General features: G+C 47.8%; 1 protein-coding gene across 9 annotated transcripts in view; it reads right to left on the minus strand.

Annotated features, from left to right (window-relative positions):
• Window positions 1-2,435: 2,435 nt before the first annotated feature.
• ARHGEF10L (Rho guanine nucleotide exchange factor 10 like) overlaps window positions 2,436-16,843 on the minus strand; it is a 136,244-nt gene continuing 121,836 nt past the window's right edge. For all 9 annotated transcript variants that reach the window (XM_081870778.1, XM_081870777.1, XM_081870776.1 and 6 more), the window contains 2 exons: window positions 5,939-6,061; window positions 2,436-4,232 (listed from right to left, as the gene is read on the minus strand). In XM_081870778.1, the coding sequence (XP_081726904.1) occupies window positions 3,706-4,232; window positions 5,939-6,061 (650 nt within the window). In that variant the 3' untranslated portion in view covers window positions 2,436-3,705. The remainder of the gene's footprint in view (window positions 4,233-5,938; window positions 6,062-16,843) is intronic.

Here is a 16,843-nt window from a genome sequence, read left to right on the forward strand (position 1 = left end):
GTGACCTATCTAAGTCCAGTATTCCAGCATTGCAGGGGGTTGGACTAGATGACCCGTGGGGTCCCTTCCAAGCCTACCATTCTATGATTCAGAGGGCAGGATGCAAACCAATGGATTCAAAGGACAGGAGAGGAAATTCCAAATAAACATGAGGAGGAACTATCTGGTGGTAAGAGCTGCTCAACAGTAGAACAAACTCCCTTGGAAAGTGGTGGACTCTCCTTCATTGGAATTTTTCAACAGACGTTGGATGGCCATCTGTCAGGGATTCTTTAGCTGTATTTTAGAGGGTTTGACTCAATGACCTTTGGGGTCCCTTTCAACTCTATAGTTCTATGAGTCTGCAAGGGATGTGGGTGGCGCTGTACTCTAAAACACTGTGCACTTGGGCTTGCCGATCGGAAGGTTGGCGGTTCGAATCCCATGATGGGGTGAGCTCCTGTTGCTCTGTCCCAGCTCCTGCTAACCAATCAGTTTGAAAGGACGCCAGTGCAAGTAGATAAATAGGTACCGCTGTGGCAGGAAGTTAAATGGCATTTCCATGTGCTCTGAATTCCGTCAGAGTGTCCCGTTGTGCCAGAAGTGGTTTAGTCCTGCTGGCCACATGACCCAGAAAGCTGTCTGTGTACAAACACCGGTTTCCTCGGCTTAATCATCCAGCTGTCCTTAATCATCCAGCTGTCCTGGACTTAATCATCCAGCTGTCCTTTACCTTCACCCTTTTACCTTCTATGAGTCTATTATTTGCATAAGCCACCTCAAGACCCCTTTTAGCTAAAGAGGTTAGGGTAGAAATACCATAAGGCAAGACGCGGGTGGCGCTGTCATCTAAACTGCAGAGCCCAGGGCTTGCCGATCAGAAGGTTGACAGTTCGAATCCCCGCAACAGGGTGAGCTCCCGTTGCTCGGTCCCTGCTCCTGCCAACCTAGCAGTTCAAAAGCACGTCAAAGTGCAAGTAGATAGATAGGTACCATTCCAGCAGGAAGGTAAACAGTGTTTCCGTGTGCTGCTCTGGTTCGCCAGAAGCGGCTTAGTCATGCTGGCCACATGACCCAGAAGCTGTACGCCGGCTCCCTCGGCCAATAAAGTGAGATGAGCACTGCAACCCCAGAGTCATCTGCGACTGGACTTAATGGTCAGGGGTCCCTTTACCTTTACCTAAGATAAACACAACAACTAATGGGCTACGACATTTAGTCAGTTAATTTGGGTCTTTCTTTGTTTCTTTTAAGATACCTTTCCATTACAAATTTAAAAAGCTAGCCATGTGCAAAAGCCAGCTTCAGAAGGAAAGCTCCCCTCCTGTGTGCAAGAGAAGAAAGAACTACATACCCCCAAAAGGACACCTGTTTTACCTGCAGCAAAGAAAGCAAGCCCTCTCTTCTTAAAAAATGGCTCATTTTCCCACCACCTGTACAAATTTATGCAGATTTTATGCATTGCGGTTGCAATTCCAAACACACCTCTGAGGGAGTCGGCTCAGCGGGGCTTACTTCTGAGTAAACATCTACAGATGCACACTGAAACTCTCACAAGAAATCCAGGGAGCTTTACACTGCAGCTCTTAAAACATGATTTCCCCGGCTGTTTTGCACACCGAGAAGCTCCAGACGCACACATACGATGTCCCTCCCAGAGGACACAAACAACGACAGTAAAGATGACTGCTGGCAGCCCTCCATATCCTCTTTGTCCTCCCTGTCTTTCGGGGGGGGGGAGAGAGGAGGGAGATCGGGGCAACTGTCCTGCGGCTCCCCAGATGTTGCTAGACTAAGTTTCTGATAATTCTGGACCATAAGCTGTGCTGCTGGGGCTGCCACAGCTTTCCCATCCCTGAACTGGACCATCACTTGCCTTCAATGCCCTTAACTTCTGCCACCATTTGCCTTCATTGCCCTGAATTTCCTTCACTACCTGCCTTTACTGCCCCTAACTTCCTCCATCATTTGCCTTCACCGCCCTTAACTTCTGCCACCACTTGCCATTATTGCCCTTAACTTCCTCGCCTTCCCAAAGCTGGGTAAGCAAGGCACTGAGCATTGGAAAGGCAGTGCAATTGCTGGGGGGGGGGTCCTCAAATTTTGGCATCCCTTCCACATGCCTTGCATCACAAGGCAGCGTGCGGCCCATGGGTTCTGTGTCGAAGTACTGCTGCGGCCCACTTGGAATGCAAAGGAATGAGAGGGGGGCAAGGTTTGCCACCTGTGAGGTCAGGTAAGCTTGGACCATCATAGGCGCCCCACAAAATTGAGTTTCCAGCTCATCTCTTCTCCCAAGGGGCACCCAGCCACTGGGCACCTCCAGCGTTGCTTGAGAAATGTCTCCGCATCTCATCGTACGACAAAACGCTTTGCTTAGCTGGCGGGATTCTAATCCAAGCCCGGTGGGAACAGACACAGCAGCTGTCAAGGAGATGTCAAAGCTTCCACTGCAGTTGATCTCTCGTTTTTCCAAACACCTTTATTCCGGCATCCCGAGATGCCCCCACGCTATATACAGATTTTATTTATACAACATAATAATGTACATGGCTTTTAATATTACATATATATATTCACACATGGATACACAAACCCTCATGCCGCTATGGGGGGGGGGAGGGAGAGAAGAGGATTCAGTGGGGGGAGTGGGGGGAATTTTGGCCCACCTCCAAAACCCGCAAGGAGGGTGCCAAGTCCTATGCCATCTGGAAAGTTCTTTTTTAAAACCGCAAGCTCGTTTTGTAAGTATGCGAAACGGCTGCACATAAGAGGTCCGGAGTTGTCTCCTACTCAGAGTAGACCCTCTGAAGTGAACGTCATTCTTTTCAGTGGGTGTGCTCCGAGTCAGAATACACAACCCCTTGAACTGCAAAAAAACAAAATCTCTCTATTTCATACAGTGTGATCGCACCTCAAACATATTTAACTTGCACAATTTCAATCACTGAAGTCCAGTTGGCTGAAATCCCACAAGATAAATACAGGCAAGGGAAAGAATTTAAAAGCTCCTTCTGCACTGCTCAAGGCCCTCTCAGGATGCTGTCTTCAGAAGTCTAGGAAAGCTCTCCCAAGAAGTCACACAGTCCCTGAAAGATCTCGCAAGAGCGCCCCAGAACTAGTACACCATTTCGGCCTGGTCTCCCCAAGCAAGGAAGAGACCTTGAAAGCTCTTTTTGCTCCAGGTCTGCTTGGATTCCCCAATGCAAAAAAGAGTTTTTAATCTCTCTGCCTTCCTTGGGGAGGCAAGGCCTTCTTGGCACACCAGCTCCGGAAACCTGGGGATACTTGAGTGAGATCCTGCAAGAACTCAGATGACCCTGCGAAGTCTTGCAAGAGCCAACCCACTCGGCGCTCTGGCTAGGGAAGGACTCAGAAAGCTGGGGCAGCTTGAACATACGGTTTTTGTGTCTATGCAGAAATCTCAGAACCAAACCCCCACGTGAGATACGATCATACCGTTTGTGTGTGTTCCAAACAAACAGGGAGGCTTGAAGCGTGTTCCAATCGCAACAGAGAGAGAGGGGGGAAAGTAGAGAAGGAATTTGAAGCCTCTTTTAGGCAAGATGTTTTCCCCCAAAAGATTTAAGGAGGAGGGGGGAGAGTCCATGGGGATGGGGGGAATGCAGCCACCACCTTTGGCGAGCCCAACACACCGTTGCAAGGTGTCCCAAAGCAAGGCATTGTGGGAGGGACGGCCGGCCAGCCAATGAGATGGGGCCGGGGTTATAGCATCAGTGGGACCTGCCATATCAACAAGGTACTGTCTGTCTCACTGCTGGCTGGCGGCTTGCCATTGGAGTTGAAGTTCCGGTAGCCTCTCCCGCCAGAAACCACAGCCAGGGAGGAGATCTCCTTGCGGTGAGCATCGCGGGCGCACGGCCGGTTGTGGACCCAAATGTCTGGGTCGTCGGCCATCTCGTAGACGGAGCCGTCCTCCTCGGTGTGCTCCGGGGCGTTCCCGGTGGAGGGCGCCTCTCGCATCGAGAGCAGCTGCCCGGGGAGGTGAGAGGTGGAACGGAGGCGGTACTGCAGGAGAATGCCCTTTTTCCGGAGCTCCCTCATCTGAGGGCTGTTCTGGGAAGCCAGATCCGCTGGTTTGCTGTCCGGCTTCTCATCCTTGGCAGATACGGGATCCACAGAGGGGTCATCTTCCTTGTCGCTCTTGAGAATGTCCGGGGCCAGGGTGCTGAGGGCGACAGCCAGGAATTCCACCGGGCCACAGTGGCCGTTAAGGGACACCATACCTTTCCCTGAGCAGTGGAGAGAGAAATGCATGAGCCCTTTTAGGAACACAGAAACCAGCTTCATAGATAGCAGAAATTTGTTTTAAGAAGGGCAGTAGTGGTGCAGTGGTTAGAGAAGAAGAAGAAGAAGAGTTTGGATTTGATATCCCACTTTATCACTACCCTAAGGAGTTAAACCCCGCAACGGGGTGAGCTCCCGTTGCTCGGTCCCCGCTCCTAGCAGTTCAAAAGCACGTCAAAGTGCAAGGTACCACTCCGGCGGGAAGGTAAACGGCGTTTCTGTGCGCTGCTCTGGTTTGCCAGAAGCGGCTTAGTTATGCTGGCCACATGGCCTGGAAGCTGTACACCGGCTCCCTCAGCCAATAAAGTGAGATGAGCACCACAACCCCAGAGTCGGTCACGACTGGACCTAATGGTCAGGGGTCCCTTTACCTTTACCTTTAAGGAGTCTCAAAGCGGCTAACATTCTCCTTTCCCTTCCTCCCCCACAGCAAACACTCTGTGAGGTGAGTGGGGCTGAGAGACTTCAGAGAAGTGTGACTAGCCCAAGGTCACCCAGCAGCTGCATGTGAAGGAGCGGAAACGCGAACCCGGTGCCCCAGATTACGAGACTACCACTCTTAACCACTACACCACACTGGCTCTCATCAGGCTAGGACAGTGCTTCCCAAACTTGGGTCTCTAGTGGTTTTTTCGGACTACAATTCCCATCATCCCTGACCTGCTAGCTAGGGGTGATGAGAGTTGTAGTCCCAAAACAGCTGAAGACCCAAAGTTTGGGAAAAACTGGGCTAGGACCTGGGACAGACCAGGGTTCAAATCTGCCCCACACACTCAGCCATGGAGCTCACTGGGTGACCTTGGGCCAAGCCCTACATCTCCCAGCCTAGCCTACCTCACAAGGTGGTTGTGGGGATAAAAGGAGGAGGGGGAGAAGACCTACCTTGAGCTCCTTGGGAGGAAAACACAGGATTATATAAATGCAACTAATGAATAAATAAGATGAAGCAAATGCAATTCTCTCAACCCAGCTCCAAAAGCAAAAATCAAATTTCCGCTTCCACTCCAACAACATGCGTCGTGTGACTTGGCCTCATGGAGACACCCCTCCACCCCCACAAAAAAAATATCTGAGCAATAAAATGATGGTATGGTAGCCATCTAAGTCTTACTTAGTGTAGACCTATTTAAATTAATGGAAGGTGGTAGACTCTGGGGCTTCTTTGCCTTGCTGTCTGGGGCAGCTGGGAGCTGGAGTCTAACAGCAGGTCCCTCACTGCTGCAACCTCCTTCACCCTCTGAACATCACTTGCCTTTGCTGCCCCACTAGCTACCCCTATCTGTATCCAGGGCATCTGTCTACCAGCTCCACCTGGTACGCAGGCTGAGACCCTACCTGCCCATGGACTGTCTCGCCAGTGTGGTACATGCTCTAGTTATCTCCCACTTGGACTACTGCAATGTGCTCTACATAGGGCTACCTTTGAAGGTGACCCGGAAACTACAACTAATCCAGAACGCAGCAGCTAGACTGGTGACTGGGGGCGGCTGCCGAGACCACATAACCCCAGTCTTGAAAGACCTACATTGGCTCCCAGCACATTTCTGAGCACAATTCAAAGTGTTGGTGCTGACGTGTAAAGCCCTAAACAGCCTCGGTCCTGTATACCTGAAGGAGCGTCTCCACCCCCATCGTTCAGAAGGAGACTCACCTGTGATCTTGGGGATCCCCTCCAATCTGGGCACAGGCAAAAGGACCAAGATGCCTTGGTCGGTGCCAACCCAGAGAAGGCCCTGGCAAATCAGAAGGCTGGTGACGCGGACATTCTTCTGGCCTATGGGAAGAAAGGGAAGGGCAGATTAACTGGAGGAGCAAAAGCTGTTACCCATTTTTGGCCTGTAAAGGTAGATTAGCCACAAACTACCCCAAACCATTCTTCCTGGGACTTCTATAGCCATAGGGGACACCCGCCAGCAAGCAGAATGAAGCAACAGGAGACAGGAACAAGAAAGCGAATTGTACATCAAATTCAATGTTGTCATCACAGACTGGCAGAAGTCAGCCCTACCTGTAGATGATGCTGGGGACTGAGCCTACGACCTTCTGCATGCCAAACAGGTGTTCTACCGCTGAGCCCTTCCCCCAATGGCAAGTCAACCAAAATATCCCGACATAAATTAATCTCATTACTGTGAGCTGAGATCTGTTAGAAGCCCCCTTTAAACTGTATAGAAACTTATTCATGTATGCGACTACAGCGGCAAGAATGTTACTCGCCCCAAAATGGAAAGAAGCAGAAGTCCCAGCAAAGAAGAATGGATACAAAAACTTGTGGAATATGCAGAAAGGGCGAAACTTACCAGAAGAATAAGAAATCAAGATAACAAACTTTTTATTTTAAAAAATGGAAATGGTTTATTGAGTATTTATAGATAAATTGTAAACAGATAAGAACGTTGGCAGGATTACTGGAATAACCTGTGGTTTTACGAGTATGAAGCAGATGAATAAATGAGCAAATTAAGTTAATTTGGATATGCAGAAGATATTAAAAATAAATTTAATTTAAACCACAGAAAGAGGGGGAAGAAAGTCGAAGTTTGAAATGTTAAAATGATTGTAAAATTAGTGAAATGTATAAATCTGAAAAGCATAAATGAAGAATAAGAGGAAGAGGAAGAGGAAGAGGAAGAAGACCTCCCAGGGCTACAATTCCTAGAGTAGATGAACAGTCAACACCTCTTCTTGGGGATCTCTGGGAATTATACTTCTGCAAGGGGAATATAGAGGTCAGCGCCCTTGACAAGCTATAGTTCCCAAGATTCTTTGGGGGAAGCCCATACTGTTTAAAGTGGTATTGTAGTACTTTAAATGGATGGTGCGAATGTGGCCTGATAGAACAAAAAATGGACCAATTTGACCCTTCTATGGCATGGGTAGGGGACGCGGGTGGCGCTGTGGGTTAAACCACAGAGCCTAGGACTTGCTGATCAAAAGGTCGGCGGTTCAAATCCCCGCGATGGGGTGAGCTCCCGTTGCTCGGTCCCAGCTCCTGCCAACCTAGCAGTTTGAAAGCACGTCAAAGTGCAAGTAGATAAATAGGTACCGCTCTGGTGGGAAGGTAAACGGCGTTTCCGTGCGCTGCTCTGGTTCGCCAGAAGCAGCTTAGTCATGCTGGCCACATGACCCGGAAGCTGCACACCAGCTCCCTCGGCCAGTAAAGTCAGATGAGCGCTGAAACCCCAGAGTAGGCCACAACTGGACCTAATGGTCAGGGGTCCCTTTACCTTACCTGTGGCATGGGTGCCCCTTCCTTGCCAAAGGAGATGAGCCCTGCATTGCTTTCCACTCCAAGGGGACAATCAATTGGTTAACCCACTGCTGCAAATTAACATGTTTTGAGTGTCAAGACAGATTAGCTCTCCTGTCTCTCTGGTTAGCAACAGCAGCAACGATGAACAGGAAGGAGGCATGGATCCCACCCTGGAACAGGTGAAGCGGAGGAGAAGTGATCGAACAAGAGAGGGAGTTCGTGAGTTAAGAGTTAGAGGGGGTGGTTCCTATTCAGCAACACATCCAGCAGCCCATATCCCCGGCAGGGATGGGGAAATCTGTCAGCATTCTGGGTTCCTTGATCTTATTTTCAAATGAAAACATGGGGCACGGTTTGAATTACAGCAACCGAATGAAAACAGTAAGCGAAATAGAGGATCAATGTATTTGATAAAAGTATGTTATATAAAGCCACAGATATGGGGGGGGGGGTTAGAACCATCATGGAGGAAAGGCTGGGAAGTCAAAATTTCAAGAAAAAACATAGATTGAAAATTAGGAAAATTTGTGAAAATCAATAAAAAATTATGTGCCAAAATTAAAACTATTCCAGCTCCTCGGTCAATTTCTGTTTCCCCTTTTTCAAATCTTTAACTCAGTTCTCCCCAGTTGCATGTCAGTTTGAGATATTATACACAAACAGAGAGAGCCCTCAAGAAAATTCACGAGCTTTTAGAGCAAATTTCGCCTAACCGTTTGCAATTTTGCCTAAGATACACTCTCCTGATTATTACCTTTTACAAAGTGATTTCCCCTAACAGAACTTGCCTTTTTGTGTATGTCACTAACACACACAGTTGTCATGTACACTTTGCACCCCTGTAGTGTATGCACTTCTGAACGCGGGACTTGGCGAGAGAACTTCACTGCAAAATTCGGAGGAGGGCAGATCTCGAAGGATCCCTGCATTTCATAGAATCATAAAATCATAGAATCATAGAGTTGGAAGAGACCACAAGGGCCATCGAGTCCAACCCCCTGCCAAGCAGGAAACACCATCAGAGCACTCCTGACATATGGTTGTCAAGCCTCTGCTTAAAGACCTCCAAAGAAGGAGACTCCACCACACTCCTTGGCAGCAAATTCCACTGTCGAACAGCTCTTACTGTCAGGAAGTTCTTCCTAATGTTTAGGTGGAATCTTCTTTCTTGTAGTTTGGATCCATTGCTCCGTGTCCACTTCTCTGGAGCAGCAGAAAACAACCTTTCTCCCTCCTCTATGGGACATCCTTTTATATATTTGAACATGGCTATCATATCACCCCTTAACCTCCTCTTCTCCAGGCTAAACATGCCCAGCTCCCTTAGCCGTTCCTCATAAGGCATCGTTTCCAGGCCTTTGACCATTTTGGTTGCCCTCCTCTGGACACGTTCCAGTTTGTCAGTGTCCTTCTTGAACTGTGGTGCCCAGAACTGGACACAGTACTCCAGGTGAGGTCTGACCAGAGCAGAATACAGTGGCACTATTACTTCCCTTGATCTAGATGCTATACTCCTATTGATGCAGCCCAGAATTGCATTGGCTTTTTTAGCTGCCGCATCACACTGTTGGCTCTTGTCAAGTTTGTGGCCAACCAAGACTCCTAGATCCTTTTCACATGTACTGCTCTCAAGCCAGGTGTCACCCATCTTGTATTTGTGCCTCTCATTTTTTTTGCCCAAGTGCAATACTTTACATTTCTCCCTGTTAAAATTCATCTTGTTTGTTTTGGCCCAGTTCTCTAATCTGTCAAGGTCATTTTGAAGTGTGATCCTGTCCTCTGGGGTGTTAGCCACCCCTCCCACTTTGGTGTCATCTGCAAATTTGATCAGGTTCACAATCCGCAAGCTCCATGTCTGGCTCTGGGGTCTGTGGGGCCCTAAGCCTGTAATGGACTTGAGCCTGTTCAGATCTTAAATTCATAAGGCCACATCTCTCTTAGAGCATAAGGAAAAAATTGGCTGGAAAGTGGGAGAGAAGATGAAAGACTGGGGGAAGGATGCAACGTTTGATTTCAGCAATGCTGTTTTTTCCCTGTGTTTCTCCTGTAAGGCTAGTTTCTTAATAACCGGGTTGCGACAACTTCTGTCATCCATATAAAAAGCTGTTAGCTCCATCAATAAGCAGAAAAGCCTATTGATTAGTTCAGAAGAGAGTCTAGCTGATTGGGGGGCAGGTCTTCTGCAATGCAATTGCTTTGTCTTAATAGACAGACCTTTACCCTAATTGTAGGGTTTGATTTTCTTCCACAACGTATTGTTTCAGAAAATGATAATGGGACATGATAATATATAATAATATTTCTAATCACTTGCCCTTCACCCTAAGTTCCCAGGACAGGTTGCGACATAAAAATGCAACATTGTGGCACGGTGCCAAAATCAATTTAAAACAACTTACAATCACAGAAATAAGGTGAGTGCTATAAATATACACCTTGACTGTCAAAAGCTGGGTGGGAAGAGGTTCAGCATTCACCAGAAACTGTATATTGAAGGCACCAGGTGGTCTTCGGTGCAAAGACAGTTTCACAACCATGACTGCAATCGCGGAGCAGAAATTCTAACATCGGCTGGTAGGTTCACCCATAAACACAAGCCAAATTTAATTCCTCCCCACCCGTAATGAAAGGGAAATATAGATGAGGATCAAACTGGTCTATCTCTGCCTCATCACCAAACAGCAGATCCCCACCCAAAGAAGATTCCTGAATAATTAGGAAGGCAGAAAGCAGTATTCTTCCATCAGCAAACCTTTTAAGTGGAGATTTCTAGCCTAGGTTTTCTTCGTGTTGGACTGGAAATGGTATTTATATCTGTTTTTATGGCTGTTGTTTTATGGCTAATCACTTTGGGACATTTCACGGGAAGGCATTCATAAAGCAAATAAAGGCGGGCCGGAACAATTAATTCGGCAATATTGGTCTAACGGTACAAATTCTATTTTCGGAATCGCCGAGACGGTTGTATGTTTGGGTCTTAACGGTGTTTTATTTCATTGATTCATACAATGAATTTAATTAGGAATTATCAAGAACTACTATCTTAATGCAATTAGTGGAGCGAGGGAATGATATGATTTTGGCTGGGGGGGGGGGAGCGAAAGATCCGCAAAAGGAAAACGGGGGGAAACACAGAGGCACATGTGAATCTGCTTATTTTAGCTAAATTGTCTCGCGCCAGAAAGCAGAATCTGTTTTAATGAGAACCGGTGACCTTTCATTGTTTATTAGAAAGGTTTTATTTTTCCCCCAGAAGCCAAAAAATCAAACACTTCTACTTGAAATTGAAGATCATGGGTGGGATTCATTATAATAGCTCAACAACGGATATATGTTTGCAAATTTTATAATAAAAGTGCACACGACACCCACCCACTGCAAAACTCATTTGATCCACAGAACAGGGGTGAGGATCATAGGTGGTCATAATCCCCAACCTTGACCAGGTAGATGAAAGGTCCAACAACGTCCACGGCTTTCCCCATCCCAGACCATCACTCACCTTCCCTGCCTCCCTAGCTGCCTCCATCAGAACTCTGCCTTCTTTGAATGCAGGGGTGTAAAACATTGTGATGGAGGTAGCTAGAGGGGAAGTAAAGGCAAGTGATGGTCCAGTTCAGGGATGAGGAACTTGCGGCCCTCCAGATGTTGCTGGATGGTGGTGAAGAACAGTGGGCACTGGGGTCCGACAACATCTAGAGAGCTACAGGTTAGCTCCCCTCTGGTTTAAAATATCTAGCCCAGCTTCCTGTTCTTGCAGATGCCCTAGTGGAAAGGCCAAATGCAAGACCTGGGTGGGACAACTCCTCCCTTCCTGTAATTCACAGCAAGTGGCCTCCATCAGTGGAGGGAGAAAATAGCAGTGCTGGATAGTAGCCATTGACAGCCTGGTCTTCTTCCATGAATTTGTTGAATATGTGCAGAGGAGGGTGACCAAGAGGATGACAGGTCTGGAAATCAAGCCTTTGGATGAACGGATGTGGAGGTTGGGTATGTTTAGCCTTGGTCGGAGAACATCTAGAGTGCTGTGTTCAGTTCTGGGCAACACAATTGAATGAGGATGTTGACGAGATGGAATGTGTGCAGAGGAGGGTGACTGAGATTATCAAGGGTTTGGAAACCAAGCCATATGAGGAGCAGTTGAAGGCGCTGGGTATGTTTAGCCTGGAAAAGAGGACACTGGGAGGAGTTATGATTGTTGTTGTTTTTTAGTCGTTTAGTCATGTCCAACTCTTCGTGACCCCCTGGACCAGAGCACGCCAGGCACTCCTGTCTTCCACTGCCTCCCGCAGTTTGGTCAAACTCAGGTTAGTAGCTTCGAGAACACTGTCCAACCATCTCGTCCTCTGTCGTCCCCTTCTCCTTGTGCCCTCCATCTTTCCCAACATCAGGGTCTTTTCCAGGGAGTCTTCTCTTCTCATGAGGTGCCCAAAGTATTGGAGTCTCAGCTTCACGATCTGTCCTTCCTTTGAGCACTCAGGGCTGACTTCCTTCAGAATGGATAGGTTTGATCTTCTTGCAGTCCATGGGACTCTCAAGAGTCTCCTCCAGCATCGTAATTCAAAAGCATCAATTCTTCGGTGATCAGACTTCTTTATGGTCCAGCTCTCACTTCCATACATCACTACTGGGAAAACCATACCTTTAACTATACGGACCTTTGTCGGCAAGGTGATGTCTCTGCTTTTTAAGATGCTGTCTAGGTTTGTCATCACTTTTCTCCCAGGAAGCAGCGTCTTTTAATTTCGTGGATGCTGTCACCATCTGCAGTGATCATGGAGCCCAAGAAAGTAAAATCTCTCACTGCGATATGATAGCCATCTTCAAATATCTGAAGGGCTGTCCCATGGAGGATAGAGCGAGCTTGTTTTCTTCTGCTCTGGAGGGTAGGAACCGAAACAATGGCTCCCAAAAAGGAGATTTTGAATGAACATCAGGACAGTAAGAGCTGTTCAACAGAGGTGGCTATCAAAAGGTGATAGACTCTCCTTCCTCGGATTTTTTAAGCAGAGTTTGGATGTCTGTCTGTCAGGGATTCTTTAGCGTTGATTCCTACATTGCTGGGCGTGACCTTCCAACTCTAGAATTTCCATCCTCTTTCAATGTCCTCTAAGTGGGTGGCTGTTGCGGCCTCTTGTGAGAGCAAATTCCGTTTTTTAACTACTCACTTGTGCGAAGAACGACCCTGTCCCCAAAACCCACCAACACTCAGCCAGGGTGAGGCCAGCCATCCCACTCAACAGACGAGGTGGTCTCTCTCACAAGGGTTGCCGTGAAAGGACACCAATTTCATATAGTGATTTCTGAAGTCGGGCCAGGCATCCAACTGAGGGAATCTGTTGTTGATTAAATGCACATCTCTGCTGATTAAACCTGCATATATTTGCATATGAAAAGAGCGAGGACTTGTGGGGGAGGGACGAATGCAGGCTTTGCTTTTAGACGGCAGCCTGCTGTGACCACATCTCAGAAGAAGCCCCCACCCCAACCCGCAACATCCCCCCAGACACTCTGAACGTGGTCCCTGCCATCTCCAGCTTTCGTAAGTCACCTTGTAAAAAAATAATAATACTTGAAACCTTTCTAAAATGTGATGCCCGATCAATTAAAGGTAAAGGGACCCCTGACCATTAGGTCCAGTCATGACCGACTCTGGGGTTGCGGCGCTCATCTCGCTTTACTGACCAAGGGAGCCAGCGTACAGCTTCTGGGTCATGTGGCCAGCATGACTAAGCTGCTTCAGGCAAACCAGAGCAGCGCACAGAAATGCCGTTTACCTTCCCGCCGGAGCGGTACCTATTTATCTACTTGCACTTTGACCTGCTTTCGAACTGCTAGGTTGGCAGGAGCAGGGACTGAGCAACGGGAGCTCACCCTGTTGCGGGGATTCAAACTGTCAACCTTCTGATCAGCAAGCCCTGGGCTCTGCAGTTTAGACGACAGCGCCACCCGCGTCTTGCCTTATGGTATTTCTACCCTAACCTCTTTGGCTAAAAGGGGTCTTGAAGTGGCTTATGCAAATAATAGACTCATAGAAGGTAAAAGGGTGAAGGTAAAGGACAGCAATCAATTAGCAGGGCCTAAAATACCCCTGCGTAAATGGGGAGTTGCCAGTAAAGTGATCGGGTTTGGGTAGGAATCAATTGATCTGACCAATGAATTGATTAAAAGAAGGGTGAAGAAGCTCTGGGATGGGGGCTGGATGGAGCCCTCAAAAACCTCTCTGCCCTGGTCCTCAGAATGCTCACCAGGCTAGAACCTCTCACCACCCTGATTTTGTTTCCTCCCTTATCTTCCTGCTGGGTGGGACACATCCTTGAGGTCTGATGATGCCTCTTGCATGGAAGACGGAGATAGGTTTTTTTTACAAAAGCAAGCTTGCTCTACAAAGGTAAAATTGGCCTCTACTGCCTTGCCGACTTTTCCTTCTAGCCCTGCCCTCGCATGCAGCCCTTGGGAGGTTATGTGGGAGGAAATGTGGTCCTAATCTAGAAAAAAAGTTCCCCCAGCCCTGGATTAAATGGCTGATGCCATCATTTCTAGGGCAGGTTCTGCTTAAGGCACCCTTGAGCCACAAGTCTAACTCAGTAGATGTTTTGCAAGGATAAAGCACAGGGAAGGCAGAGACCCACAGATTCCAAATTATACTGGAAGGGCTGTAGCTCAGAGGTGAAGCTTCTGCTCTGCATGCAGAAGGAGTAGGCAAGGCCTCAGCCTTAAACCCTGCCGGACAGTGAAGGCAACACTGAGCTAAGGACTAAGGGTCTGACTCCTTCAGAACGATGAGGACTAGAAGAACGCTTTGTTTTTAAGGAAAAGACTGTAGCTCAGAGGTAGAGCATGCACAAGGCCTCCATTTCAATCTCTAGGTAAGATCTCTGTCTGAACTCCTGGAGAGGTGCCTGCCGGTCTGTGTGGACAACGGTTTGACTCAGCATAAGGCAGTAAGTTCCAACAAGCTTTTTGCAAGAAGAATTGAAGAATAATGAATGGGAGCTACAAGAGGGGGCACACCCAGATCATAGCCATGCTGATAAGGCTTCTTCTGCCCCCTGCTCTTCGGGGAAGAGATGGCGGGTGGGACTCTTAACGGAGAATAAATATTTTATCTCGGAGGCTTAATGCCGCAACGTCAGACTCCGTCCCGGCTAATAGATCTACCGCTTTTAAAAGGCCGGGGCCTCTCTGCGAGAAAGACTTTATTAACGGCCTGTCTAGTTAAAAAGGATGGGAGAGCTTAAGTTCAAATATGCATTAATACCAAAATTAAAATGCTCGCTCCAAGGGAAGGAGAAGAGAAGCAGCGATTCTTTTTTTTAAATAAGGGGGTGTGTTTTTTAAAAAAATCTTTTTTTAAAAAAAGGGAGAGAGCCATGAAACACTTTAAACAGCTAATGCATTTAGTCCTAATTGCACAATTACTCCATCTTGCAGATGGAAGAAAGTGGGGAGGGGAGAGAGAAGTCTAAGAAAGGCGCAGGGCAGGGTGGCTGCAACAGAAATAAAATTAACAAAGAATTTGTGGTTGCGGTTGTGGTGGCAGTTGGGTTGACTTGGCAGAAGGAAGGAGAGATGGAGCTATCAGGTCCAAGCCCACTTCTCCAAGAGCTGTTCAACAGTGGAAGAAAGATGGGGAACATGCGGGAGAAATGATTTTGAGGAGATATGGAAGGTGTTTGTAGAATTTGTACAGTGGTACCTCAGGTTAAGAACTTAATTTGTTCTGAAGGACCGTTCTTAACCTGAAACTGTTCTTAGCCTGAGGTACCACTTTAGCTAATGGGGCCTTCCGCTGCCACCACGCCACTGCCACGGGATTTCTGTTCTCATCCTGAAGCAAAGTTCTTAACCTGAGGTACTTTTTCTGGGTTAGCGGAGTCTGTAACCTGAAGTGTCTGTAACCTGAAGCATCTGTAACCTGAGGTACCACTGTACTGTTAAAACAGAAAGGGATCAAACCATCGCAAGAGGCGTTGAAAATTTGGGAGGTTGGATAGTTAGAATGGAATGGTCTCGGGGGTGGGGTGCACATTTTATTCTTATTTATTATCATTACTTTGTCAAAATAAAGTAAAAAAAAAACCAACAACAACAACAGCAGTGGAACAGTTAACCTCAGAAGGTGGAGGTTTTTAAACAATGATGGGATAGCATTCCGCCATGCATTCTTGAGATGTGATTCCTGCATTGCGGGTGAGGTGGACTAGAAGACCTTTGGTGGTCCCTTCCAACTCTACAATTCAATGAATCCCAGTTCAGGAAGTCCAGAGCTGGACACTCATGCACACCAAATGGCAGCCAAGTTTCCCTGCTCGATGACATCCTAGCAAGGGAGAACCGATCACCTTCTCTAAGTCCTCACTTCTGCTGCCTACCTGCTTCCATGGCAGAGATGCTTCTCGTAATCATAGAATCAGAGAGTTGTATGGGACCCTGAGGGTCATCTAGTCCAACCCCCGCAGTGCAGGAATCTCAGCTAAAGCATCCATGACAGGTGGCCATCCAACCTCTGCTGAAAAACCTCCAAGGAAGGAGAGTCCTGAGGGAGGCTGTTCCACTGTCGAACAGCTCTTACTGTTAATGTTCAGCAGCAAATCCACCTTTCCTTTCAATTCTGTCCATTTGATCTAGCCCTGCCATAGAAGTGTAGAGTTCGAAGGGACCCTGACGGTCATCTAGCCCAACCCCCTGCAATGCAGGAATATGCAGCTGCCCCATACGAACCTGCAACCTTGACATTATCAGCACCATGCTCTAACCAGCTGAGCTATCCATCCAAGGACCAAATGTTTGCCGTCTTCTTGGTGGGGGGCTGTATCAGACACATCACCTTGCCGACAAAGGTCCGTATAGTTAAAGGTATTGTTTTCCCAGTAGTGATGTATGGAAGAGAGAGCTGGACCATCGAGAAGGCTGATCGCCGAAGAATTGATGCTTTCGAATTATGGTGCTGGAGGAGACTCTTGAGAGTCCCATGGACTGCAAGAAGATCAAACGCATCCATTCTGAAGGAGATCAGCCCTGAGTGCTCACTGGAAGGACAGACCCTGAAGCTGAGGCTCCAATACTTTGGCCACCTCCTGAGAACAGAAGACACCCTGGAAAAGATCCTGATGTTGGGAAAGATGGAGGGCCCAAGGAGAAGGGGAGGACAGAGGACGAGATGGTTGGACAGTGTTCTCGAAGCTACCAGCATGAGTTTGACCAAGCTGCGGGAGGCAGTGGAAAACAGGAGTGCCTGGCGTGCTCTGGTCCAGGGGGTCACAAAGATTCGGACATGACTAAATGACTAAACAACAACAA

This window comes from Podarcis erhardii (genome assembly GCF_964252035.2).
Source record: "Podarcis erhardii genome assembly, chromosome: 7".
NCBI lineage: Eukaryota > Metazoa > Chordata > Lepidosauria > Squamata > Lacertidae > Podarcis > Podarcis erhardii.